The 23,454-nt window shown below is 57.0% G+C and overlaps 5 protein-coding genes across 5 annotated transcripts; 3 read left to right on the top strand and 2 right to left on the bottom strand.

Moving 5' to 3' along the window:
* Window positions 1-669: 669 nt before the first annotated feature.
* INS49_000031 (uncharacterized protein) lies at window positions 670-3,497 on the top strand (the record flags this gene model as incomplete). Its single annotated transcript, XM_043160869.1, has 5 exons — window positions 670-696; window positions 790-956; window positions 1,017-1,173; window positions 1,235-2,329; window positions 2,394-3,497. The coding sequence occupies 5 exons, from the start codon at window positions 670-672 to the stop codon at window positions 3,495-3,497; spliced, it is 2,550 nt and encodes an 849-aa protein (XP_043029375.1).
* Window positions 3,498-4,687: 1,190 nt separating this feature from the next.
* On the top strand, window positions 4,688-8,081 carry INS49_000032 (uncharacterized protein; the record flags this gene model as incomplete). The annotated part of the gene is made up of 4 exons (XM_043160870.1): window positions 4,688-5,152; window positions 5,223-5,717; window positions 5,783-7,767; window positions 7,835-8,081. The coding sequence occupies 4 exons, from the start codon at window positions 4,688-4,690 to the stop codon at window positions 8,079-8,081; spliced, it is 3,192 nt and encodes a 1,063-aa protein (XP_043029376.1).
* Window positions 8,082-9,401: 1,320 nt separating this feature from the next.
* On the bottom strand, window positions 9,402-12,143 carry INS49_000033 (uncharacterized protein; the record flags this gene model as incomplete). The annotated part of the gene is made up of 6 exons (XM_043160871.1): window positions 9,402-9,704; window positions 9,774-10,667; window positions 10,705-11,737; window positions 11,822-11,853; window positions 11,985-12,046; window positions 12,131-12,143. The coding sequence occupies 6 exons, from the start codon at window positions 12,141-12,143 to the stop codon at window positions 9,402-9,404; spliced, it is 2,337 nt and encodes a 778-aa protein (XP_043029377.1).
* A 1,773-nt stretch (window positions 12,144-13,916) lies between these two features.
* INS49_000034 (uncharacterized protein) lies at window positions 13,917-18,447 on the bottom strand (the record flags this gene model as incomplete). Its single annotated transcript, XM_043160872.1, has 5 exons — window positions 13,917-15,793; window positions 15,991-16,058; window positions 16,380-16,889; window positions 17,680-18,080; window positions 18,220-18,447. The coding sequence occupies 5 exons, from the start codon at window positions 18,445-18,447 to the stop codon at window positions 13,917-13,919; spliced, it is 3,084 nt and encodes a 1,027-aa protein (XP_043029378.1).
* A 3,348-nt stretch (window positions 18,448-21,795) lies between these two features.
* INS49_000035 (uncharacterized protein) lies at window positions 21,796-23,308 on the top strand (the record flags this gene model as incomplete). The annotated part of the gene is made up of 3 exons (XM_043160873.1): window positions 21,796-22,036; window positions 22,135-22,326; window positions 22,407-23,308. The coding sequence occupies 3 exons, from the start codon at window positions 21,796-21,798 to the stop codon at window positions 23,306-23,308; spliced, it is 1,335 nt and encodes a 444-aa protein (XP_043029379.1).
* Window positions 23,309-23,454: the final 146 nt, after the last annotated feature.

The following is a 23,454-nucleotide window of genomic DNA, read 5'->3' on the forward strand; positions in this document are numbered from 1 at the left end:
CAAGAAGTACATACATACTGTACCGTGCTGTACCTATTGCCGTACGTAAACGAACCAGAGAGCCCTTTTTTTTTTTTTCTTTTTTATACGAGCTGCGAGGGTCCTATGTCCTGAGGTACAGCTTCGGGGTCCGACTGCACCTATCCGCCCGGGTAACAGGCCTGCCTGTACTTCCTTTTTTTCCTCTGAGATTTTCTCAATTTCACTGGATTGAAGAATTCCGCCAGGGAAATTTCGGCACTTTCCGCATCTCAGATATACCTCGCTACCCCTGTTTCCTGAACATTGGATATATCGCATGGTGGGAGTAGGAAACTCGATTTTCGATTATACAGTCTCCGAAAACCTGGTCTGAAGATAATCATACGAAGAAGTACCACTCCGGACGACACCGAGCAGCCCTGCCCACCACTGCAAGCACCCGAACGGTGACGCATACTTCACCTGCACCACACCGACAGGCACAAATTTTCGGCGGCAGGCCTTTTGAGAGACATGCCTGGCATTGCATGAGTGAAGAATTCCGTCCTCCCCGGCCCAGCTGCCCCCCTGTGGGCACATCCTTCTCTCTCAATCCTTTGGCTCTGGACCATAATAGCTATTTGGGACCGAAAAGGGCTATTCATCCGGGTCCGAGGTTGATCGACTTACTCAGAAACGGCTTTCGATATGGCTACATCATGGGCCGTCAAGGACGTACGTCTATCACCCTGGAAGAACCTTGCTTGTCTGCGCCCCGAAGCAGGCGAGCTTTGAGGCGAGTGTCACTGACTGACAACTTTCTTGTAGATCGTGTACACGTCGATAGTGGGCGTAGTAATGTTGGCTGCGCTCCTGGAATGGTTCCTGTGGATCGGTGCATTTCTGTACTGTCTCTGGAAGGTCTTTCGCAAGTCTGAACACTGGACTGTAAATGTCCTGGCAGTAGTCGTTGCTGTTGCTTTCCTGTTGCTGAGGTAAGTGCCAGATACCCCTGAGTGATCTCTTTTACCGGCCGCTGATCAGACTCCTTGCAGGGCCATCTTCCTGCCCATCATGGTGGTGACCCTGCCGCTGCCGAGCCAGATAGTCAGGTACTGGCCCGCGGAGATGGTGGACTTCCTCATGTGGTTCGCCTTCTGGTCCTTTGCGGGCCTGCTGACGGTGCCGTGGCTGTTCTGCGTGTATCAGCTCGTCACTCACCAGCTCGGGCGGACGAAGCGCATCAAGCAGCTCCGAGGACTCCGCGCCCAAGGTCGTCATTGTCATGCCGTGCTACAAGGAGGAGCCGGACGTTCTCATAACAGCCATCAACTCCGTGGTTGACTGCGATTACCCGCCGTCATGTATTCACGTGTTCCTGTCATTTGATGGGGACCAAGAAGACGAACTCTACCTGACCGCCATCGAGAGGCTCGGTGTGCCCCTGACGCTTGAGACCTACCCCAAGAGCATTGACGTAGCCTACAAGGATGCCCGGATCACCGTCTCGCGGTTCCCACACGGGGGCAAGCGGAACTGCCAAAAGGCGACCTACAAACTCATCGACAGGGTCTACTCGGAGTACCTCAAGATGAACGACAACCTCTTCATCCTCTTCATAGACTCGGACTGCATCCTGGACCGCATGTGCCTGCAGAACTTCCTCTACGACATGGAGTTCAGCCCGGGCAACCAGCGCAACATGCTCGCCATGACGGGGGTGATCACGTCGACGACCAAGAAGCACAGCATCATCACGCTGCTGCAGGACATGGAGTACATCCACGGGCAGCTGTTCGAGCGGTCTGTCGAGTCCGGGTGCGGGTCGGTGACGTGCCTGCCCGGGGCGCTGACGATGCTGCGGTTCAGCGCGTTCCGCCGCATGGCGAAGTACTACTTCGCGGGCAAGGCGGAGCACTGCGAGGACCTGTTCGACTTCGCAAAGGACCACCTGGGCGAGGACCGGTACCTGACGCACCTGTTCATGATCGGGGCCAAGCGGCGGTACCAGATCCAGATGTGCACGTCGGCCTTCTGCAAGACCGAGGCGGTGCAGACGTACGCGTCGCTGGTGAAGCAGCGGCGCCGCTGGTTCCTGGGCTTCATCACCAACGAGGCGTGCATGCTGACCGACTGGCGGCTGTGGCGGCGGTACCCGGTGCTGGTGCTGTACCGCTTCTGCCAGAACACGATCCGCACGACGGCGCTGCTCTTCTTCGTCATGGTGCTGGCGCTGCTGTCGACCGAGAAGAGCATCGCCGACCTGCCCGTGGGGTTCATCGCCGTCTCGCTCGGGCTCAACTGGCTCATGATGGTCTACTTCGGCGCCAAGCTGCGCCGCTACAAAGATCTGGCTCTACCCCATGATGTTCGTCCTCAACCCCTTCTTCAACTGGTACTACATGGTGTACGGCATCTTCACGGCGGGCCAGCGCACGTGGGGAGGACCCAGGGCCGACGCCGCCGCCGCGGACAAGAACACGACCGTGCAGGAGGCCATCGAGCACGCCGAGCAGACGGGCGACGACCTCAACATCAAGCCCGAGACCTTCATCCCAGCCGTGATGGAGCAGCAGCAGCAGCAGCAGCAGCAGCAGCAACGGGACAATAACCAGGAGGAGGAGGCACGTACGGCCGGCCAGAGGAGGCGCAGGAGGGCATCGGCCAGGAGGGGAGGAAGGGACGGCGGAGGCCTCGGGCGCACGAGGAGCGTGCTGCAGCCGCCGCCGCAGGTCGAGGGCCTGTTCGCCGCGCCGCTGAGGACCGAGGGCGGGGTCTATCGGTACCCGGACCCCGGGGCGGAGTCGAGCGGGAGCACCGACTTCTCGTCGTCCACGGGCGCGGATGCCAGGTCCAACAAGAGGAGGAGGGCTCCTCCTGCTGCTGCTGCTGCCGCCGGTGCTGCGATGAAGGCCAGGCCCGAGGACGTCGAGATGCGGGGGTCGTCCCCGGAGAGCTGTACACTGTCGAACAGCACCGCTGGCATGGGGAAAGGGAAGGGCGCCCTCGGCGGCGTCAGTGACCGCCCCGGCTCCTCTTACGTGGACGGCCTGCGGTCGGGGCTTTCCTCCGTGGTGTACATGCCCCGCGAGACAACGACGACGCCGCCCGAGCTGGAGGTTGGTGATAAGGACACCAGCAGCCACGACGACAGCGACGACGGCCTGGCCGTGATGAACGAGGAGGACAGGCGCAAGTACGAGATGGCGCACGCGCGGCAGGCTAAGAGGCTGTCGCACCCGCAGGCGGCCCCGCTCCTCCACATGTACGAGCCCGCCCACGCCGCCGCCGCGGAGACGGGCTACGCGGAGACGCTGCCGGGCACGCCGGTCAACGGCAGGTCTGTGGAGGGCCTCCGGGAAGCTGGCGGGGACGGGTTGGTGGTCCCTTCTGCTGATGGTGGTGGTGGTGGTGGTGAGAGACGGAGGGGGAGGAGCCCGCTGGCCAGTCAAGTGTATGTGAGGGTTCCGTTTGAGGATGAGGGAGACCTGGAGGAGGAGGAGACGGGCTCGTCAAGCCATGGTGGAAGAAGATAGATCCAGGGGTATGGAAAGGGAGAGGGGGAGACATGAGCGCTGGATTCCTGGCTTGAGTAGACTGATTTTGGCCACTGTAGGCCCTTGATGATAGACCTGATAATGCACATGAGATTGTCGAAATTAGTTCGATCTATGTGTGTGTAGACCAGCTGGGAACAACACAAGCTCTGCCGCATGAGGGCTAAGTGCAACGGCATGTGAGGTTGTCATAAAGGAGATCATCCACTCCGGGGATCATGTTTGTGGTGGAAGGAAGTAATCCCGGAATTCAAACGTTATATCTAGCAGACTTATATGCACCGGATTAGAATTATTGGCCATTACCCAAGCGATGATGCATCTTGCACTTGGAACAAGAGCCAGAAGACGAGCACCAGCTTGGCAACTTCAGATGGTCATGTTTTCCTGCTCAAGCTGTTTGGATGTACCAAAGCTCAAGGCCCAGAGAATTAAGAAGCAAACACATCAAGCAAGCCACATACAAGTGGTGCCGCTGCTGATATGAAGTTGTTCTTCACCCAATGATCTGTTGCCGGTGACTGTGGTCCTACACCACTTTGCAAGTAATGTTTGAGATCAGGAAAATTCACACAAAAATAAGCAAAAACGGAAGGTACACCCATACATCACCAGCACTAAACCAGCACCCACGCCTAATTCACATACCCAATTCAGACACCTAACACTTATACACTTAACTTATATAAGTATTAAGTATATGGGTATTGGGCGTGTGGGTGTTAGGTGTGCAAATAGGCCTGGGTGATATGCTTGGATTGGCTGCAGCTGTAGTGCGAGTGATGTATGGGCGTAAGTACCGTCCGTTGTCACGGGTGCGAATGTCCGTTGTCAGTCTCCGATCTCCATGGTGGCTTCCAAGTGGGTCAAGACTCCCTTGCAGTCACGTTGAACCCGACGGTGGCGGTTGCCTTGGTTAGTTCAGCGGCTCATAGGCAACTGGAGGAGATGGTGAGGAGCGGACCTGCTTTGCCACAAGCTTGGAGCTACCCTACAAAAATATTACCCCACACTTTCCACCTCGCCGGAATACAGTCGAGCAAGCAACTTTTTGACTGCTGCGTCCCAGCCCGTCGTCGACCCGCACACAACGTTCCGTCCCAGGCTGGCCCAACCACGACGACAACTCGTACGCTCACTGTTAATTAGCCCTTCATTAATCTTCCAAAATGGCTCCCAAGAAGAAGGGTAACAAGAAGGCCCAGGACGACTGGGAGGCTGAGCTTGGCGAGACCATCGCCCCAGCGAATGGAGACGACGCACCAGCCCCCGAGAACGGTGATGCCGCCGCCGAAGACGACGCGCCTGCCGCTGGAGGTCTCATGGCCCTGATGCGCAAGAACAAGGAGAGGCGCAAGAAGAAGGGGCTCCCAGAGCTCGAGGGCGAGGACGCACCCGGCGCCGAACCAGCCGAGCCCGCCGAGGAGAAGGCCGCACCAGCAGAGGCCAACATCGAGGACGAGTTCGCCCTGCCCGAGAAGAAGGGCAAGGGTGGGAAGGGCAAGCAGCAAGCCAAGCCAGCACCTGCTGCCAAGGGCGGCGATGACGAGACGGACGCTTCGGGCAAGGTCCTTACCAAGGCCGAGAAGGAGAAGCTCAAGAAGGAGCGCGAGAAGCAGAGGAAAAAGGAGAACGTAAGTCTTTCGCAAATTCACAAGTGTCCCGCTAGAAGCACGAAGCTCACGATATATTTCCTATAAACAGGCTGCGAAGAAGAAAACTGCCGCGCCCGCACCCGCCAAAGCCGAGCCCGCCAAAGCCGCCGAGAAGCAGGATGAGCCCGTTGCGGCGGCTCCTGCAGCGGAAGCCGGCAAGCCCGGCAAGAAGCTCCCCAAACACCTCCAACTCCTCCAGAAGCAACAAGAAGAGCTTCGTCAGCGGGAGGAGGCCAAAGCCAAGGCCGATGCCGAGGAGCGAGCCCGGATAGAAGAAGAGGAGCGCCTCATCGAGGAGGAAAACAAGCGCAAGGAAGAGGAGAAGGCCCGCAAGAAGCAGAGGGAGAAGGAGAGGGTCGAGCAGCTTAAGAAAGAGGGTAAATACATGACCAAGGCTCAGAAGGAGGAGAAGGCCCGCAACGAGCGCAAGCTGCAGCAGATGCTGGCTGCTGGTATCCAGGTCGGCGGTCTTGCAGACGGCGAGGCGGCTAAGAAGGAGAAGCCCAAGTTCGAGAAGAAGGGCAAGGGCAAGAAGCAGGAAAAGGTGAGTGTCGGTGTCGTCACGTACGTCACGTACATGGTTCAGCTCAGTCGCTAATCAACGGGCAGATCGACGAGGAGAAAGCGCTCGCAGAGGCTGCCGAACGTGCGAGATTACAAGCCGAAGAAGCCTTGAAGAAGAAGGAGGAAGACGAGCGCATTGCCCGAGAGAAGGCCGAGGCCGAGGCTGCCGCAAAAGCAGCTGCGGCCAGGGAAGAGGAGATCGAGGAGGACTGGGAGGCCGCGGCGGCATCCGACGAGGAACCCAAGGACAGCTGGGACGCAGACTCTGATGAGGAAGCCGACAAGAAGGAGGACAGCAAGGCAGAGGAGAAATCGCTACCTTCAAGACCAAAGGAGCAAGCGCCTGCGGCCCAGGACGAGTCTTCCGAAGAGGAGTCCTCGTCAGATGATGAAGATGCTGGCCTCGAGGCGCAGAGGAGGAGGGAGGCTCTCGCAAGACGTGAGAAGGCCCACCAGGCTGCCCTGGCTGCCCGGTCAAAAGACAACCTGCGGTCACCCATTTGCTGTATTCTGGGACACGTCGATACCGGAAAGACCAAGCTGCTCGACAAGATCCGTCAGACCAACGTCCAGGAGGGCGAAGCAGGAGGTATCACTCAGCAGATTGGTGCCACTTACTTCCCAGTTGAGGCCATCAAGCAGAAGACCCAAGTCGTCAACCAGGACGGCAAGTTCGAGTTCAAGGTGCCTGGTCTCCTGGTCATCGATACGCCCGGTCACGAGTCCTTCTCCAACCTGCGTTCAAGAGGTTCCTCTCTCTGCAACATCGCCATCTTGGTGGTCGATATCATGCACGGCCTGGAACCCCAGACCCTCGAGTCCATGCGCATGCTCCGTGAGAGGAAGACACCATTCGTGGTGGCCCTCAACAAGATCGATCGTCTTTACGGCTGGAAGAAGATCGAGAACAACGGCTTCCAGGAGAGTTTGGCCCTCCAGGGCAAGGCTGTGCAGAACGAGTTCAAGAACCGGCTGGACCAGACCAAGGTTGCCTTCGCCGAGCAAGGCTTCAACGCCGAGCTCTTCTACGAGAACAAGCAGATGTCCAAATTCGTCTCGCTCATCCCCACATCAGCGCACACCGGCGAGGGTATCCCCGACATGCTCAAGCTGATTCTGCAGCTCACGCAGGAGAGGATGGTGGGCTCGCTCATGTACCTCTCCGAGGTGCAAGCCACCGTCCTGGAAGTGAAGCAGATCGAGGGTTTCGGTATGACCATCGATGTCATTCTATCCAACGGTATCATGCGGGAAGGCGACAGGATCCTGTTGTGTGGCACAGAAGGCGTCATCAAGACCAACGTCCGAGCTCTGCTTACGCCAGAGAAGCTCAAGGAACTCCGTCTCAAGTCACAGTACGTGCACAACAAGGAGGTCAAGGCCGCGCTCGGTGTCAAGATCGTCGCACCAGGGCTGGAGAAGGCCATTGCTGGTTCCCGTCTGCTGGTCGCAGGCCCTGATGATGACGAGGATGACATCGAGGACGAGCTCGAGAGCGATCTCGAGACCTTGTTCAGCCGTGTTGAGAGGACCGGCCGCGGTGTGTCCGTCCAGGCTTCCACGCTGGGTTCCCTCGAGGCCCTGCTGGACTTCCTCAAGGACTGCAAGATCCCCGTCGCCAACGTCGGCATCGGCCCCGTCTCCAAACGAGACATCATGCAGTGCGGTATCATGCTGGAAAAATCACCAGACTACGCGGTCATGCTCTGCTTCGACGTCAAGGTCGAGAAGGACGCCCAGTCGTACGCCGAGGAGAACGGCATCAAGATCTTCACGGCTGACATCATCTACCACCTCTTCGACCAGTTCACCAAGCACATGGACGACCTGCTCGAGAAGAAGAAGGAGGACTCCAAGATGCTGGCAGTCTTCCCCTGTGTGCTCAAGCCTGTGGCAGTCTTCAACAAGACGGGCCCTATCGTCGTTGGTGTCGATGTGGTGGAAGGCCAGCTGAAGGTCAACACGCCTATCTCGGCCGTGAAACACAACCCTACGACCGGTGTGAAGGAGATCGTTGCTATGGGCAGAGTGTAAGTTCCTATCCTTTCCCGACACGACTTGACCTCATCAACGGAATACCACTAACAAGCACAACAGCACATCCATTGAGCGAGAGCACAAGCAGATCCCCGTCTGCAAGAAGGGCCAGCCCTCAGTGGCGGTCAAAATTGAGATGGGCGGGCACCAGCCGACGTATGGGCGGCAGCTCGAGGAGTCGGACACGCTGTACAGCGCCATCTCGCGGGCGTCCATCGACTGCCTCAAGGAATTCTACCGCAAAGATGTCTCCAATGATGAGTGGCAGCTCATCGTCAAGCTCAAGCCGCTGTTCGACATCCCCTAAAGGTTGGAGAGTGGATGTGAAAGCTAGAGGAGGATTGAAAGCGCTAGCGAGGCTGTGAGAAGGGAGTTAGTTTTTTTTTAAAAAAAAAGTTTGATACACAATACAACAGCGGCTATTAAAACAAAACAGTCTTGTTCTTTTTTGCCCTCCCATAAGGTAGCGTGGTAACCTCCTGTGGGACAACCTCCTACAGAATAACCCACTATGGGATAACCCCAGGTAGGATAACCTCCCATAGGATAGTGGGATACCCTCCAATGGGATACCCTCCTATGGGATACCCTCATATAGAGTAACCTCCCGCAGGATAGTGGGTTAGCCTCCTATGGGACAACCTCCTATGGGACAACCTCCTATAGGATAACCTCCCATAGGATTGCGGGATAACCTGTTCTAGGATATTGGGATAACCTCTTGTGGGATAACCTCTTATGGGATAACCTCTTATGGGATAACCTTTATAGGATATCCACCCTGTGCTATAGAATAGACTTGGATGTGATAGTAGAGGGTTGATTACTGTGAAGTTTAGAATAGTCTGCTGATGCCAACAACAGCTTGGTTGAATGATGGGTTTATTGGATCAGCACATCCTCATGTTACCAAATTTGGGTTGCTTCCTCCTCAATGCCAGCTGTTTGATTTCCCAAGTGATGAAATAAATGGGTGAATATGTGTGTGTGTGTGTGTGTGTGTGTGTGTGTGCGTGCGCGCGTGCGCATACGTGATGTCCCAAAGTAGGTAGAGAGATAGAATACGTTGGAGTTTCATGTCCATTGTCACATCTAGGCTAAATCTAAACCGCAACATCCATCATTCATAAAGGGGAGTGAACAAAAAACCAAGGTAGAGGAGTTGAAAAAAACACCAATCAAAATAAAAACATGGTGGGTGTCCCGTTCTCTTTTTGTTCCCGTCTATTGCAACAACGCATTTCCTGTCTTTCCCACCCAATGTCAAATTACTCTCTGTGCACAGCCACTTGAGAGTCAGTACCCTCCCTCTCTCGTGTGCTCCAGAAGTCGTCTTCCCCTCTCCTCCTGTTGACTCGATAAGAGGCGAAAGGGGGAGGAGGGGAGGGAGTGGGCCTGAGATTACACAGAGAAGCCAGCCAAGCTGCTCATGAAACCGACTGACTGTCTTGAATCCATCTATGGGAAAACCACAGTCCCTGTGCTCTTTATCCTATCTTTGTGTTGTGTCTTCTCCTCCTGCCTCTTTCTCTCGCTCTCTCAAAACGTTGATATCCCCGGCATGCCGTGCCGTGCAACTTCCTCTTCACTCGAGCACGATAGGGGCGTCAGGGCTCTGACCAAAACTCTATTTCGGGTCCTGGGCCTCCTCGACCTCTGCCTTTGGTGCGTCTGCGTCTGGCATCTCGGCATCCTTGCCGTTGGCGCCCTCCTGGGAAGCCTTCTGGGCCTCGGCCTGCTTGCGGGCCTCTTCCTCGGCCGCCTTCTTGGCTGCCCGCTCGGCGTCCACCTTGGCCTGGACCGCTTGGCGCTCGGCCTCGACCTTCTCGAAATGTCGCTGGATGATGGGGCCGGCCAGTGCGCGGATCTCGTCAATCTTGGCGACGTAGACAGCCTTGGTAGTGTCCTCACCATCCTCGTACAGCCAGTCCTAGATGAGAGTTAATCAACCGTTGCGTTGACATACATGGCAAATCGTGTGTATGGTTCCGAAACTCACCTCGGAAGCCTCCAGCTTGGCCTTGATCTTCTCCTTCTCCTCGTCACTGGCAAGCTCAGCATACTGCTCGTCGAGCTTGTTGCGGAGCTCGTAGATGAACGTCTCGAGCTCGTTCTTCTTCTCCTCGGTGTCGGCGACCAGCTTGTCCTCCATCACCATCGAGTACTCCTTCTCGATCAGGTTGTTCTTGCCGGACTCGTCGAGGGACAGGTTGGCGGCGACGATAGGCAGGTCTCCCTTGCGCACCTGCTTCTTCACCTTGCGCGTCTTGGGCTTCTCCTCCTTGTTGTCTGTCTCCATGGCCTTTGATTTGGTTAGCTGGGGGTCCCCGTGTTGCTGCGCGTCGGATAAGATCGACGCAGCTTCGCTGTGGCCGTTCTGAGGACAGGTTCGCTTGCGGTTCATCTCGGTCGCCCCATTCTCCGCTGGCGGAGAAGTTGACGGCTTCCGTTTTGCGGGCGACGACTTATGAAAATGATCAACTGCTGGAGTACTCACATCTGGGTCCTTCTTCTCGCCATCCTCCTTCTTGGGCTCCTCCTCGGGGATGGGCTCCTCGACCTCCTGGTCCTCGACGTAGTACCCACTTTCCACGTTCAAGACGCCGTGGATGTTAACACGGGCCTTCAGCTTGCAGATCATGAAGTCGTCAGGGCCTCCGGCGGCCTTAACGCCCTTGACCGAGAAACGGCCGATCCAGGGGTTGATCTTGCCGGGAAGATCATCGGGCTTAACGTAGCGGGCCTCGAGGTCGAAGGCCTGCTTGCGGTAGAAGGTCAGAATCTTGGTGGAGGGCTGAACGCCGCCCTTGTTAAAGACGACCAGGCTCGTGTCCTCATCAGGAATGTCTGCGGCCTTCTCCCAGGCAAACTCGATAGGGTAGGGGATGACGTCCTGGACGGAGAAGTCACGGACGCGGAAAACGGGGGACAGGATGGCAGCTGAAGGCGCAGCCACGGGCGGCAGCCTCGTCGGCGTTGAGGGTGTAGGACAGGCCCTTGCCAAAGAAAGCTTGGATGCGGTCCTTGACGGCGGGCACACGGGAACCACCACCGACGACCTCGATAACATCGATGTCGTCCTTGGTGAGCTTGGCCTGCTCCAGGGCCTGCTCCAGGGGGCCGGTGGTCTTGCTGAGAAGCGGGTCGATGAGGGCCTCGAACTCCTGGCGGGTGACCATGGCGGAGACGTCGACGTCGTTCATGAGGGACTCAATGTTGACGGGGGCCTGTTGGTTGGCCGACAGGATCTTCTTTGTCTTCTCGGCGGCGGCGTGCACACGTGCGATGGCGCGAGGGTTGGAGAAGATGTCAATCTTGTACTTTGCAAGGAACTCTTTCTGCAGGTGGTCGACCAGGGCCTTGTCGAAGTTCCTGCCACCGTAGTGGCGGTCCCAGGCGGTACCCTTGACGACCAGCTCGCCCTTCTTGAACTCGACAACGGAGCAGGTGAAGTCGCTGTGACCGACATCGACGAAGACGACGCGGCGGGGCTTCTCGTCGGCCGAGGGCAGGTCGAGCTTGGTGATGCCGTAGCCGAGGGCGGCGGCGGTGGTGTCGTTCATGAGGCGCAGCAGCTTGAGGCCGGCAATCTCGGCGGCGTCTATCAGGGCGCGGCGCTGGATGTCTGTGAACCAGGCGGGCACGCTGAGGACGATGTCGGAGACGGGGAGTTTGAGCTCGGCTGAGGTTGTGGCCTTGATCTTGCTGAGGAACATGCCGGTAAGTTGTGTGGCGGTGTACCTCTCCTTCTGGCCGCGGTAGTTGACCTCGGCGCCGACCTGGCCGTCGATGTCGACCAGGGGCGCGGAGATGTACTGCTGCTCGAGCTGGACATCGGGGTCGGAGAGGGAGCGGCCACAGAGGCGCTTCAACGAGCCGACGGTGTTCTTGAGGTTGGAGATCTCTTGTGTCTTGGCCGTCTCGCCGAGGTATCGTGCCTTGGGGCCGAAGCCTACCAGAGATCTGTTTGAGGGAGTGGTTAGCCCATGGTCTACAGGATACATCGAGTGGCAGCGAGGCCTGCGGCTGAGGTAGGGGGCCACTTACGGTGTCGCCCGGTTGGAGACTTCATTTGCGATCTGTCACGATACGTATGGTCAGCGTACACGTCGTGAAGGCCCCTGTGCCTCGGTGTCTAAGACGTGGGGGTCGTGGTCGGGGAGAAAGTATAGGTCGAGGAAGGGGATGAGAAGGCGGTGGTTGTACGTACAACATCGACACCTCGATTCCTGGCGACGGCAATGACCGTGTTGACGGTTCCGAGATCAACGCCTGTGGACGAGCAAACACATCAGCATCCGGACCATCAAGCTGGCCAGCAGCACATGCGAGGGAGCCTGGGGTGCAGCGACTTACCGACAACACTCATTCTGGCGGTTTGTTGGGTGGCTGGCGGGGTAGGAGGAGGGTAGTGGGTAAACTGGACGAAACTGGTGTGAATAACGCTTCTCTTTCGGTCTCTGTTTGTTTGATTTGCAACAGGATCAGGGTTTCGTCTCACAGGCGAAGGGGGAAAACTACGGTGATCGAAGTCCCGAAGTGCTGGGCAGTCAGATCTTTGGGTGGTGGCTGTGATGAAGGGAAAAGGTTATGCGTGGTATTCCAGTTTGAGTGGGTGTGGGTGGGTGGGCGTGTAGGAGGAATAGTCTGTCGTTGGATATGGCGGCTGCTGCAGTCGAAGGGACACACCAGTCGTCAAGCGAAGAAGAAAAAAAACTGCTTTGGTTGCCGCGCTCTGCCCTGCCTAGGCCAGCCCAGCTCTGGTTGCGAAGCTGGCAGACCCTGGGAGCTAAGCCTTGAAGATTGGCTAAGCCCACGCCGCAGGGGTGCAGTCAGGCGAGGATGGGTCGCGGGACGAAAGAGCGACTGGGCGCCAGAAGTTTCTCGAACCGACTGGGCTGCCCTCTCGCATTGTCACACATGCCCATTCTCGCCCTGCCAGCCAACCAACCAACATTTGACGACCATCGACCACCGTTTCTGGGCAATGCGACATTGAAGACAGCCTTGTTTCCATTGTTCAGACCGCAAACATCCCCCATTCCTCAGCCACCCCTGGCCCCATCATGGACATTGGGCAGTGGATCAGAATCCCATCGTCACCGTTCCGGCTGCGTGGACGTCCGTCCGTGGTCCGTGGGCCGTCAATCAAGATGTGGACCCGCGGCCGCGAACCGTGGGCATAACAAAATCAATCTGCCCACACCACCTTGGGTGGGACAGAGAGAAGAAGAAAGTCGTTATCAGTCCGTTCACCCCGCCATGCCCGCCGTGTCCCCCTCTATCGCAGAATCTTTCCAGGATGCCCCACCAACCCATGACTTCACAGCTCCAGCAGGCCCAGACTCGGGTACAGGGCGGGAGGGAGTGATGCAGACAGCCACCCGTGCAGCCCGCGACAGTTGGCAACACCTAATTGCCCCAGATTTAATTCGACAGAAAACCGACGTGTTTGTTCTCGTTCCAGGTTATCGAGCCTGGTATTACTAACAGTAAGCGTACGCAATTGCTTGGCCTCGGACGTCTTAGTCCGACTTGACTAACAACCGGCGGGAATAAGAGAGCCAAGCCCTGTTTTTACGTTAGCATGAGCCTATGCTTTCTTTTTCTCGGGCACCTGAAGGCATCGTGATGCATATCCAAATCCCTTTGCAATTGTGACCGGTGGGAAGTACCCCCCCTCCTCTTCTGGTCACAGATTGCATCCTCATTCCCCTGCGTACAGGTCAGACAGTATTATAATACATTCTGAATGGAAATGCCGTCCATGAAGACTTCCCATCTCCATTATTCTCGTCACATATAGCAGATAATTGACGCCCTTGACTTGAAGCTTGAAATAATGTGAGAAACCCGCCATGGTGATGCATCATGGAACCCGTAGCCATGACACTGTGAACTGCGTTTGGGATCTTACAAAGCGAGCTGCAGCCGAAATGTAGACGTGAACTCCATTCAAAGTCACATTTCAGTCGCAAGGTTGACTGTTCAACCAGCCTACTTGATATATCCTAAGGAGAAGAGCCACATGCAGACACAAGGATAAAGCACGAATGCGTAGTATGTGACCACCTCAAAACCCCTCCACGTCTATGAGCCCAGTAGCATCCAAGCAACAGAACAGACAAAAGCCCCCTTCTGTTTAGATAATCGGCACGAGGAAGAACTCCAGTATCTCATAAGCCAGCCGGACGTACGCCCTGCTCCTCTCCTCCTCGCCCACCACGCCCTCGAACCCCGTCCACCTCCCGCCGTCCACTCCGTCCAGGTACTCCATAAAGTACCCGGCCCACTCGCGCCTGGACCATACGAGGCCCTCGAGCGCCCGCCGGTCCAGGATGCGCTGCATCAGGTCGCCGTCCACCTGGCGCTCGAGCGTGTCGCGGTCCGTCGCCGACGGCCGCGGGTCGAACGCCTCCTCGTCCTCGGCCGACTCGAACTGCATGTACGTGAACGGGTACAGCTCCGCCGACGTCTCCGACACGTTCTGCAGGAACCGCAGGAACCGCCAGGCCCCGAAGTCCAGCAGCGTGAAGTGCTGCAGCGACCCGTCGATACCCATCCCCAGCACCTCGCCGTCGCCCGCCGACGCGGCTAGCAGCCCGAACCGCTTGCCGCCGTGCCGACTCCGCGCCTCGCGCGACCATGGTGGTAGCGTCCTTCCCAGGCGCAGCCTTCGCACCGTCGATGGTAGATCCGTCTCGAACAGCACCTCGCAGTCCTTGTCGGGCGAGTCCCACGGTATCCAGAGCCCGTTGAGGCCGCATTCCTGGTCCGCTATGAGCACGATCGACGGCGGTGGCTCTGATGGCAGGCCCGATTGCGGCGGCGGGGGCCAGTTTCCGGCTACCTCGAGCATGTCCAGCCCGTGTGGGGTGAAAGGGTCGACATGGCGTACTTCGAAGCCGTCGGCCGCGTTTTCGGCTTCTTCGAGCACCCAGAGAGAGTCGCGCCTCGTCAGTGCCAGGGTGTGCGGCGAGTCGGGGAGAATGCTCAGCTTCCAGGCCTCCGAGTCCAGCTGTGTGGTGGAAACCTGTGTGAGCTTCTTCTCTCCCTCGTCCAATCTGTAGTAGACGAGTTCCGAGTGAAATGTGGCTTGAATCTTGCGACCGGTGGCGGTTACGGCGTAAACAGGTTCTTTTGGCCCTTTTATCCTGTGCCGAGTCCAAAACGATATCCTTCCACGGCTTTCCCCTTGTGCTGGCCTCTCTATTTGCGGAGAAACAATCAGGACCCTGCCTCCATCTGATGGGCCCCCGTTCGTGCCCACCAGAATGAAGTAGAAATTCTTGTTCTTTGACTCAATATGCCACTCATCTAGGCAGTGAATCCGGTCTCCCGGTTTCCCCAGCCCACTTATGAAGTCAGCTGGCTCTCTCGTCTGGCCATGCAAAGGAAGAGAGAGGTCTTCACCGGTGTCAGGGTCGATGAGCCTCAGCGTGGGCCTGTCATCCAGCGTTCTTGCGCCCACGACCAGACACTTCAGGACGTGCGAATAAAGCAGTTTCTGGGGTGTCATGCCCAGAGGCATCTGTCGCTGGACAGGTCCTAATTCCGGTTGCAACTCAGCAAGCAGAACGTGATCTGTGGCGAGAAGCAGAAGCGGCGTGTTGGCGACGTTGCCAGACAGGCTCTCCTGCAACACCACAACAGAGGTAATGCTGGGAGCGAGCTTGCTGCTGTCGTTCGCATCCACAGTCCAGACACTTTGTTTCTTGGCAAATCCTCGTGTACCTCCTTGAAAGTCGCCAATAAGCGTGAAGCTCGAATCGCAGCAAACAAACGCCGATCCATAGAAAGCCTCATAAACGTAAGCTGGCACAGAGCCCACCCTCTCCAGAGACACTGATGCCACCTCGCAACCAACATCAAGACCGAGAGTCAGCAATGCCCCGTCCCGGCTCCCAGCAATGATAACACTGTTTCCAGGGTCATCCAGTACTGGCACGATGCTTGTGAAAGGTTCGATACTGTTTACTATGCCCCTTTGGAAATCATCTGGCGATAGACTTTCGGCAACTGTGTGCACAGGTTAGTCACAACAGAACCGGAATTTTAAAAAACGATGGAACAAAGAGTAAATCATTCGAGGATGATGAATTTGGGAACAAGGCAGAAGAATAAATCGAACGAAGCTGCATATATCTGTTTGGCAGCTGCTGTTCCCTGCCCTTCCCTCCTATACTTGGTGGTGAGTGGTGAAATCTTGTACTTACGAGATTGGATAGGAATGGTTTTCACGTGCTCCTTATCCTGTATGCTGTATAAGTCCAGGTATATAGCGCTGTTCCACCATAAAGACGCAGCAGCATGAGCTTTGCCTCCAATGTTACAGAGCCCAAGACATGTCACTTCACCCTCGAACGTTTCTCTGTTCAGATGATGAGCCTCAAGGGTGGTACCATCAAGCAGCATGGTGTGTAGTTCAAAGACATTGTCCGCATGTGATGTGACGGCAAGGATACTCCCTTGGATAGTAGCATCTGTGACAGCTGCGCCGCCCAGACCTAGAGAGGCGTACGAAAGTTGTTTGCTATCCACTATTAGACGCCGCACAAGTGACAACAGAACAGAGACACACTGATTAATGACTTACCTCGATGACGAATTTATGAGGACGATGCCGTTTTCTGTGACCTGAACGATGAAGTCCTCAGAGACACGCTTTGCCGTAAGGGTTGGTGAAGATGTGTCGTATAGAGTTTCGTCGGGATCTACGTCAAACGTTGCGGAGAAATCCGGGTCGAAACGCAGGAGGGCAGACCTGCCAGGCAGCGATATCAGCAAGTGATGGCCGTAATCCGGTGCAGACACGTTGGCTGGAAGCATGAAGCATCGTTTGACCACTGTGCCGAAGTCGAAATCTATGCCGATATTTGCTCGCAGGCCATGTCGGTATTCCACTATCGAACCGTTTCGTCCTCTTCCGGCCGCAGCAAATATTCTATCGGGCTTGAAGAAGCCAGACGGCAGAGCATCAGCGTCCCTTTCCAAGCCTGTCCGGGTCTTCCCTGTCGCGCCGTTATGGTCATCCCAGCGCCGAGACTCGTTCGTTGTCACGAAATCGACAGTAGGCGACCAGTTTGGGATCTGACTGAGCCTGACGACCTGTTCCCTTGGGGGAGCCTACATATCGTCAGTAGGCTGCTCATCCATACACATAGCTAGGGAAACTTGCCTTCCATACGCCCCCAAGCCCCGAGTCTCCTCCGAATACCAGTATATCGTCATTGTGGTGCGAAAGGCTTGTGAAAGCCGTGGAAACATTGCAAAATGTTCCGTGATTAAACGCAGCTCCAAGTATGTTTTCAGAGTCGCATTCGAGAAATAGCACAAGCCCATCCTCTCTCGCAACGTAAATGTGATCGTTGTTCGGATGGAATCTCGAGAGTCGAGGAGGCCTGGACCAGGCAGTCCACAATGGCGGCTCTGCTCCGTCGTGGTGTTCGGATGGAGCAAAGTCTCCAATTTCGCAAGGTTCAAAAGTGGGCGAACCGTGTAGGATGTCTTTGCAGAACGCAATTTCTCCCTCTGACACAGCAAAGAACGCCGTGCGTATTGTGAGTGGGATTATCAGGAGGGGCATCTCGTGATTTCTTGGTAACAAGTGGCCCATTTTCTCCGCGGCCAACGCCTCTCCGACGTCATCCCCCAGTTCCCAGTCATATGTGACCATACGAGGGATGCCTCTGTTGACCACTATAAGTAGCAAAATGATATGGTGATGATCTTGTGGCCTTGGGTAGAGAAAGTCCATGGTTTGTATTGTGCCATTGACAGCACGCGGGCGAGATGATTTGACTGGCCTCAAAGGCTGGCCGTGGATGAAAGAGTTGTTGAGGTTGCTCATAGATTCAAGCTCGTGGACGACGAAGATGTCCCTGGAGCAGGCTTGTGCCACGTACCTCGAGCTCGGATCGACTGCCAAATGGAAACCGGGGCGAACGAGGCGCGTAGTGTCGAGTTCGTGTTGTAACGCAGAAAACTCGAAAGAGCCATCTCTTGCAGACCGCAGGAAAAGGAAGATGCAGTCGCCTGTCTCTAAGACGATCAGGAGTAGCTGAGGAGGTAGGTGCGGCGGGTTTGGGGGTGATACTTGGGTGGAAACCTCGGACATTCCCACGTCAATATCATCGTCCTGTTGCCTGTGAGACCGACTAGCTTGGAACCTGCTGGCGTCAATATCATCGCGATTGAAAGTGCCAATGACCTTGGCATTGCGAATTCGCGACCCGAAGTCCTTCTTCTTCGCAACGCTGTGGAGCTGCAAGTCGTCCTGAAGCTCTGAGATTTGCACGTAGTGGTCCTTCGTGGCGTGGAATTGTTAGCTCGTCATCAGCCATAGCGCAATCTGTCGGCCGTCTTTTCATGGCTGCTATTTTGATGTTGTGGAGGGGCGTGGGACTTGGGGGGCGAGGGGAGGGAGAACAGAACCAGGTACTCACGCCTACTATTGCGATATCATTGTGCTGAGGGGAACGAAGTCGCACGGGGAGGATCCAATGAGCAACCGGGCTTTCGACCAAAGTCCTGGTCATGATCCCACATTGGGGTGGAGGTTGTTTTTGCTTGGCCGGCTTCGTGGCGGGCTTGCTCAAGACGTCGTTGACGTTCGAGGTCCTCGTAACCCACTGGCCATTTTCGAGGACCTGGGACTGAAACTGAGAAGCCATGTTGGAGTGTGTGCTGCGCGGTGGAGGGGAACAGCCCGTGCTGTATTACCAACGGCGAAGGAAGGTCGCAGGTGGTCTAGATATGAGAGGTTCAACAGGCCCGTGTGCCATTTCCAGGAGATATCGAGGTTTGAGCTATACAGCCCGTGACGTCTGTAGGACCGAGCGAAGCCACATGGGCACTCCGGGGTGATTAAGGGCGAGGCGACCTTCTCGGTGACCAGACCAGGGCACTGACGACTGCTCGGCGTGCAGCTGATGGAAACACAGCGGGCTTGTCCTCGAGCCGCCCTTGACGCAGGCACACACCCCACATGTGACTGGTGAATTCGACGTAGGGTGGCCCAGCGCTATCAGCCCGAAGCGACAATGGCGATGCGGAGATGAACCGTGAATGGCAAGGCAGCCCCAAGCCTTGAAGGATCGATTCTAAGGAACGTCACCAGTTGCCTCGTTGTGCGGCAGGTGGGCTCGCAGACTGCTGCAGGGCGAAGTGCGGCTGGGAGCGAGAGAATGGACGGGAAGGGCAGCTGACCGAAGTCTATGACCCTGTGCGTCCCGAACTTGGACTTGCTTGGACTTGGATTAGGACTTTGACTTTGGGCCTGGATCTGACGAAGAAGTTTGTGCACCGCGAAGGGGGCAGCTGGGATGTGTCACGGAGGTGTGGTCTTATATGGGCTGCGAGCGGTGCTGCTGCACATCCAAGGTATCCAATGTACAATCGGCAATGCGTGCGTGATGCGCGCGTGGGGCTATCCAGATCCACGCAAGGCCCGTCCTGCCTTTTCTGTGCCCTCGCCGTCTCGCAGATAAGCGACCGAACCCTTGCGCTTGGCTTCCTCGTCCAACCTGTTCGAGCACCAGGAGAATTAGCCAGCCCAGCCGTTCGTAAGGCGCGGGTGTCTTTTCTGGCGAGGGCGGACTGCCTGCGTTTATCGCGGGTGACAAGCCTGGGCGTTGGCGACGTCAGAAGTGATCGTGACCGTAAGCTGGACCAAGTGGGACGGTCCGAGAGGGAGTCCTAGAGGCACACGGCAGGAAGCATGCACGCAAGCTCGTAGCTTGCTTGCAGCTCGCAGCTTCCCCCTCAATCAGTTGACGCGACCCGTCCGGGCCCCACAAAAGAGGACTCGGGCGCTACCTCAGTCAGCACGCAAGACATTGCTAAACCCGATGTACTCTTAGGTATTCAGTAACCTCACGGCAACACCACAGTCGCAGTTGCATCGTCTATTGAATTGCTGTTTGGTCTCGTCTCTTGCGTTCATGGGCTACGATCAGTTCATTGCGGCCCCTCGCTTGCCGTACCCCGTCATACTCAGGACAACTTTGGAAGGCATGAACTAGGTACAGGCCGCGCCGCGTAACCAGCATTAACCAGCATCGTTGTCTTCAGGGTACTCGATCCCAGTCACCGGAGGCATAGTCAGCGCAATAATGGATTACTACATCTGAAAAAGGTTCTCGGGAGCGAGCGGATCCTGCTGCGGCCGGAGCTTGCCGGCCTCACTCAGGCTATGATCGAAACGGACGACACTGCATTAGAGGCGCCTGCCGTGCCCAAGAAGGCCAACTGCTGCTGCTGTGCGTGCCCGGTGTTGTTCCTGATATCGGCGCCCTGGATCTTGAAGTTGCTCGGGGGTTTGGTCACTTGAGCACCTCAGACAAGGCAACTGAGTAAGGCGACGATGTCTTGATCAGTCATGACGCTACCTAGGTGTCGATGAAGCTGAACCAGAGGAATGGCTTTCACTAATAAGCCGGCAATACCTCCTTGGGTCATTGGGCTTACCGGACGGGAGAGCACCCCCCAGCTGGCTCTCCCTTGTGGATCCACTCACCTCAGACGACAAGCTTCCATTATTAATTTTCCCTACCTATGTACTTGCTTCTGCCAGCTCACTGGCTGCTTGTTGTTCCAAATCCAGTCGTTTCCCCCGAGATACCTTGGGGGACGGAGGGACTGTCCTTGGTCAAGGGTGAGCCTCAGTCCACGAGAGAATGGTCAACGGGTGCACGACCCGAGACGACGCCGCTGCATTCCAAGAGTTCCCAAGATAACTAGCCTAGGTCGACAGACGCTCAAGGGTTCGCCCTGCAGGCTCATGCTAGTCGCACAAGGCTGAGCCAGTAGACTAGACCGGCAGCTCATCGGTCCTCACACCGGGGTGACATCGAGACAGACCTGACTGATCACTTTTCCCCCAGGATTCCTACCGATCGGGCCCGCCCCATGTCACCTCCAAGCCTGTCTCCGTGCTCTCGGGCCAGGGCCTGGAGGCAGCTTTCTGTCTGACCAGATGGAGCAGGTCTCGGCAGTACATAACCGAGAAGCAGTGGCCGTTGTGCCAGGCTGGGGCCAGGATGGAATCAGACCCTGGGGGTGGTGGTCATCTGGTCATCTGGTCGAAGGGGGTTGGTGGTCAGAAGGAAGCCCCATGTTGATCATGATCAGTCTTTTACTGACCAAAGGCACAGTACGCATTAAGGGGGGGGGGGGTTGGAGGAGAAAGCAAGCGAATTAATGCATGTGTGTGTGACGAGCCCAAAATTGCCCAATATTTGAGTGTCGTAAGCAATAAATACCAGCGACCTGAGTGCTAAGCATAAACTCATGTAGATATGTCCTTGACCCGAACCACCACTTTGTCACCCGACTTCGAGTTCTGTGGTCGAGGTTGCCATGGTTCAGTGGCTCGCTCGGTGTGCCCAGATGGTTCGGTTGATCGGCCTAGCGGGTCGCCCTACCCGCTGTGACAAGGCGGGAGACCCCTAACAACTCATCATGGAAAGCCCTTGCTTCAGGGGGCCAGCCAGGAACGTGGGGCACGTCACATCTCGCCCAAGCTCGAGAGGCGCCCCCCGTCTCATTTGAGGTGAGAGGAAGCTTCAGCCTGAGCTCATTCAATCACGGACATCATATCGCCAACACCCCCCCCTGTCTGCATTATCTGGCATGTGAAGTCGACCGTTCAACAACCCATACAATCAAGGCACAAAAGTTCCTCGGGTCTGTCTCGATCGCCTTTGGCCAGCAGTGGCATCCTCGACGACGCGTCGGCAAGCGCATCCGGACACCTCGGTGGCTTCAATAGCCCACTGGGGCTTCGAACGCCTGCTGGAGATCTGCCACGAAACCCCTGCAACTCACACATTCGTACTGTCACCAAGTCACACGAGTCTGTGAGCGGGACTGCCCACTAAACGTTAAGGCCTGCCTGGTCGAGACTTCGTCACGGGCCTGTTCGGCCGGCGTGACCTGTTCACCTTGAGGAGAACACATCGCGTGGAGTAAGGCTGGGACGCTGCGACCTGCCAGCACCCTACTGGGAGGGCCAGCACGATATGGACGCCGAGGATGAGCACCTGGCATATGGCAGCGATGCAATTGCAGACGAAAAGAGCAATGGCGACCCATCTAGGTCTCCCCGGTCACAACCCGAGGTCACGGAAAGCAACGCCGAGCTGGAGGAGCTCAAGGCGCGAGAGATCACCGACGCCTGTAGACGGAGAGATATTGAGGGCCTGCAGGCTCTAGCTGAGTCTCCTGGAGGGTTCATCAAAGATGAACTGCGGCAACAGGCATGTGAGTTTGTGCGATAGCTTCTCAAGACCAGAACGTTTCTCTGGGGAACAGCCTAGGTTGCATCAAAGGAGGGAAGGCCATGTGCTGATAATACACAGGGCCTATACTGCTAGGACTACCAGTTCAGCTCCCAAGTGACGAGGACGAGAAGGTGTCTGTTGTCAGCCACGAAGCAGTGCGCTTGACTGCCTCAGAGTTCGTCGACGACTCATGGAAACATCTCAAGCCTCACAAGGAAGAGGAGCAAGTGAAGCTGGACGTCGCCAGAGCTTTTGTCTACTACCCTAATTGTAAGACTGCGACATGAAAGAAATCACCTCCTTCAGTTCATCTCACCTGGTCCGCGCGACAATTCTGACATCGCCCACAGACGAATCCGACCAAGAGCTCACCCTCCAGAAGCAGGAGCTGTCCGACCTCATTCTCTCCGTCCTGAGGCGGCACTCGTACCTGTGCTACTTCCAAGGCTATCACGACATATGCCAGGTCTTCCTCCTCGTCCTCCCCACCCACCTCCGCAGCCCGGCCGTGGCCCGCCTCTCGGCCCTGCGCATCCGCGACTTCATGCTCCCCAACCTCTCCGCCGCCATCGCCCAGCTGCGCCTGATCCCGGACATCATCCGCGCCGCGGACCCGGCCCTGGCGCGCCACCTCCCGCAGGCGGAGCCCTTCTTCGCGCTGTCGGGCACGATAACCATGTACGCGCACGACGTGCAGTCGCTCGGCGAGATCGCCCGCCTCTTCGACGTGCTCCTCGCCGCCGAGCCCGTCTTCTCGGTGTACGTCTTCGCCCAGATCGTCATCGGCCGCCGCGACGAGCTCTTCTCCGTCCCCGCGGGCGAGCCCGAGGTCCTCCACTCCGTCCTCTCCAAGCTGCCCCAGCCCCTCGGCGCCGACCGCATCGTCGCGGGCGCCTGCCGCCTGCTCGCCGACCACCCGCCCGAGTCCCTGCCCTCCTGGCGCCGCGGCGTCTCCCCCCACAGCGTCCTCAAGACGGCCCGCTCCGCGCGCGACTGCGCCGGCCAGAGCCTCGCCGTCGGCGCCTACTTCTTTGACCAGCAGATCATCGAGCTCCGGCGCGAGGAGAGGCGCGAGAGGGTCCTCAAGGCCCTCTGGCGTTACAGGAAGCCCGCCAGGGCCGTCGGCGTCGCGGTCGCGTTCGGCGTGCTGGCGTACTGGATCCGCAGGTCGGCCTTGTCGAACGGCGTCGCTGCCGGTCCGGTGCGGTACATGACGGCACTGGTCTCTGCGTGGTGGCAGGAGTTCTCGTAAGCTTGTTAAACTTGACTGTGGGGCTGTTCTTGGGGCCGGGGACAGATAAGATTTGTACATTAAATGCATAGGAGGAAAGGGCTGTAATTTGGCACAGCATGGTGGAAAGCCGTCTCCTCGACGAGAGATAACTGGGCATAGAGGGA

Source organism: Diaporthe citri (assembly GCF_014595645.1).
Source record: "Diaporthe citri strain NFHF-8-4 chromosome Unknown scaffold_1, whole genome shotgun sequence".
Taxonomy (NCBI): Eukaryota; Fungi; Ascomycota; class Sordariomycetes; order Diaporthales; family Diaporthaceae; genus Diaporthe; species Diaporthe citri.